The 3,781-nt window shown below is 43.5% G+C and overlaps 1 protein-coding gene across 1 annotated transcript; it reads left to right on the forward strand.

Moving 5' to 3' along the window:
- The first annotated feature begins 1,063 nt into the window (after nucleotides 1-1,063).
- LOC113909156 (60S ribosomal protein L27-like) lies at nucleotides 1,064-1,312 on the forward strand. The gene has a single exon (XM_035727306.1). The coding sequence runs from the start codon at nucleotides 1,064-1,066 to the stop codon at nucleotides 1,310-1,312; it is 249 nt and encodes an 82-aa protein (XP_035583199.1).
- The last annotated feature ends 2,469 nt before the right edge of the window (nucleotides 1,313-3,781 follow it).

Genomic DNA, 3,781 nt, shown 5'->3' on the forward strand with positions numbered 1-3,781 from the left:
AACCGACTGAGCCACCCAGGTGTCCCTGACCTAAGATCTTGTCTCAAACTTCCTTGTCTAAATTGAATATTAAGGTTCTACTAGCCGCAGAAAATGCAATGGGTAGTTGTCCCTTTTTTTCTACTTTTTGGAGCAATTTGGATAAGATATGGACGGCTTGCTCTCTGAATACGTACCTGAGCCCAAGGTACTTGATTGTTGGTTTTTTTTTAAAGATTTTATTTATTCATTCGAGACACAGAGATACAGAGAGAGAGAACATGAGCAGGGGGAGAGGCAGAGGGAGAGGGAGAAGCAGGCTCCCCGCTGAGCAAAGAGCTGGACGTGGGGCTCGATTCCAGGACCCTGGGATCATGACCCGAGCCGAAGGCAGACGCTTAACCATCTGAGCCACCCAGACACCCCAAGGTACTTGATTGTTATAGCTACGTGCCACCCCGAGTGGATGGGAGAGGCAGGACTGAGACTGTGAGCCGCTCCCTGTGGGAGGAGGGCCCGACCATCTGCTCCTGCAGGCGGTGAGGGAGATTCAATTAGAAGGTCTCGCAGCTCCCACCCTAAGCCAAGGCCTTTGCAGTCATCACTTTACACCATCAATAATAATGACTCTTTTACTTTATTCCCAGCATATCAGAATCACGCCAAGGAGGAGAGGGACTATCGAAAGGAGACCTCCTTGGAAGCCCAAAGTGGCAGAAAGCTCAGGCAATTGATTGGCCAGTAATCAACACAGTAATTAACTAGAGAAATATTTTGCAAAGTATGGCACAATCACCATTGCTGTGGATGCTATTTGGTGGCAAATAAATAAGCCTCTGTTATCTTAAGAATGATGTATATAGATTAGAAAATATAACTATATAATTACAAACAAGAGATACAACTATAACAACAAACTTGCAGTTTGCTAGCTATGGTGTAGGACTAGCATAGTCAATTTAAATAAAAATAATACCATAAGTAAATATTCTTTCTGCTGTAGGCTTGAGGTAGGCAAGTTCATGAAACCCGGGAAGGTGGTGCTGATCCTGGCCAGACCCTACTCCTGGTCATCGTGAAGAACATGGATGATAGCACCTCAGACCATCCCTACAGCCATGCTCTGGTGGCTGGAATTGACCGCTGTCCCCACAAAGGGACAGCTGCCATGGGCAAGAAGAAAACCATCAGGAGGTCAAAGATCAAGTCTTTTGTGAAAGTTTATAACCATAGTCACTTCATGCCCACAAGGTACTCTGTGGACATCCCCTCGGACAAAACTGTCATCAATAAGGATGTCTTCAGAGACCCTGTTCTTAAAGGCAAGGCCTGACAAGAGGCCAAGGTTAAGTTCAAGGAGAGGTACCAACTGGTGAGAACAAATGATTCTTCCAGAAGCTGCGGTTTTAGATCTATTTTGTTTCAGTCATTAAAAATACAAAAAAAAAAAAGTAAATATTAACACAGATAGTAAGAAGATACGGCAAAAATTGAGATGGTGGTATGAGACTAACCGAAGTTAGGAAATAATTCAAGGAAAGGCCTGTTTAATGAATAAGCCAGCATTGGCCACTAACAATCCCCTGCAAAAAAAAATCCACTACACATTAGGAACATACGGAGAAGGAAGAGAGTAAAAAGTGAGAGGGGGCATCTGGGTGGCTCAGTAGGTTAAACATCTGACTCATGATTTTGGCTCAGGTCACGATCTCAAAGTCATGATCTCAAGGTTGTGAGATTGAGGCCGACGTCGTGCTCTGTGCTGGGCATGGAGCCTGCTTGGGATTCTCTCTCTCTCCCTTTCCCTCTGCCCCTCCCCTTCTCTAATTAAAAAAAAAGTAAGAGAGACCACTTTCTAAAGAAATTGAGTGATCTTTTTCAAAAGGACCAGAATTCCTACTCAGAGCGTTGGTGTCTAGAGTAAATCTCTCCTTGTGTTGGCCCAGGATGGGAACCTGGGTTCCCTCTGCCTATTTGCCCCCTTTCTGCATGCCCTAAAATGAAGCCTGCGGATTGATCTTCCCACTCAGGAAGAGTAAGGACAAATTAAAAACATTTTCAGACATGCATAGATTTGGAAGGCTTTCCTTCCATGCACCCACCCCCTTTAAAAATGTTATTTGAAGATATACTCCAGGAAAACAGAGACAAAACCCAAGAAAGAGAGACCAGATTCACCCAGCAGAACTGACCCACAAGTGTAATGAATAGAAATACCAGAGGTTCATAAAGCCATCAGTCAAAATTAGAACAGGAAGTCAGAGGGTTTGGAGAAAAGTGTCTTCAAGAAGAAAATGGGCTTCATTCAACAAATAATGTAATTAAGAAGCTGGGAGACTTTAATGACCTGATTAAAAGGGCATATGTTTCTTTTCTCAAGAAGAAAAGAGAAAAGCAATCAGAAACTCCAGGAGAACAAAAACTCATAAGAAAGTCATGGTCCAAATATGAAGGGAATTAAAATATAGCATGACTTTGAATATTGAGGGAGCGTGGGAAAATACATTTGAACTTGAAGCCTGGAGCATTTCCCTTCAGGCAGCATTTAAATCATAAGACTATAGTTCCTTCTCTACGGGTCCCTGGATGCTAGTTAGCTCTTCAGAGACTAATGTCTACATAATCATAATATTTTTAAAAAACACTTTATTGATTTTCAATTTTTTTGAAATTCAGAGGTGGACAACACACAAAACCAGAACACTTTCACTCTGGATACAGAACTAGATTCAAGCGTAGTGGTTTAGCAAGAAGATTTAGGAGGAGGGAGGGCAAGTGTGATAAAGGATGTCTCATCTTGCACAGCAGGAGTCAAAATTAAATAGCACAAGAAGGAAGAGCTGAAAATGGGTATCTAACCAAACTCTGGAGGCAAGGTACCTTTGCCAAACTTCTCATCTTTCATAGTTGGGCATGGTACCAGACATTGTTAGCTCAGTACCCACCCGCCCTCCTTCCCTTATTCCTAGAACCCTTGCATTTCACTGGGCACGTGGCTACCCGGAGAAACAGTCTATTCCCCAGGCTCCCTCGCAGCCACATGGGATCAGGTGACCCCATTCAGGCCAACTGGATGCAAACAGAACGGGTGTGCCTCTCCACGAGCTGGAATACGGGCATGCTTGGCCATCTCTGACCCAGGCCAAGAGTTCTACCATAAACAATAATAGCTAACACTTACATATATATGTTAACTCTGTGTCGGGCAGTTCTCTAAGTGCTTTGCATATATGAGCTCCTTTAACCTAACAAGGATGTGTATTCGTTTCCTCTGGCAGCTATGACAAAACACCAGAAACTCGGTGTCTCGGAAGGACACAAATGTATTCTCTTACAGTTCTGGAGCTCAGAAGTTTAAAATCAATGTGTCGGCTAGACTGTTTCTTTCTGGAGACTCAGGGGAGAATTTATTTCCTTGTCTTTTCGGCTTCCACTAGCACTTGCATTCTTGGGCTCATGGTCCCTTTCTCATGTCACTACAGTCTCTCACTTCCATCATCACATCTCTGATTACTATTTTAAGTTCCTGTCTCCTTTTTTTTAGAGATTTTATTTATTTATTTATTTATTTATTTATTTAATTTATTTACAGAACACGTGAGCAGGGGGAGGGGCAGATGGAGAAGGAGAGACAGAAAATCTCAAGCAGGCTCTGCACTGAGCAAGGAGCCCAATGCCAGGCTCAGTCTCAGGACCCTGAGTTCATGACCTGAGCCGAAACCAAGAATCAGACGCTCAATCGCTTAATCGACTGAGCCCCCGGGCGCCCCTCCTGCTTCCTTCTAAGGACCTTTGTGATTAC

This window comes from Zalophus californianus, chromosome 4 (assembly GCF_009762305.2).
Source record: "Zalophus californianus isolate mZalCal1 chromosome 4, mZalCal1.pri.v2, whole genome shotgun sequence".
In the NCBI taxonomy this organism is placed as follows: domain Eukaryota; kingdom Metazoa; phylum Chordata; class Mammalia; order Carnivora; family Otariidae; genus Zalophus; species Zalophus californianus.

Coding starts and splice junctions, on each gene's coding strand:
- LOC113909156 (XM_035727306.1), top strand. CDS start 1,064: ATGGATGATAGCACCTCAGACCATCCCTACAGCCATGCTCTGGTGGCT.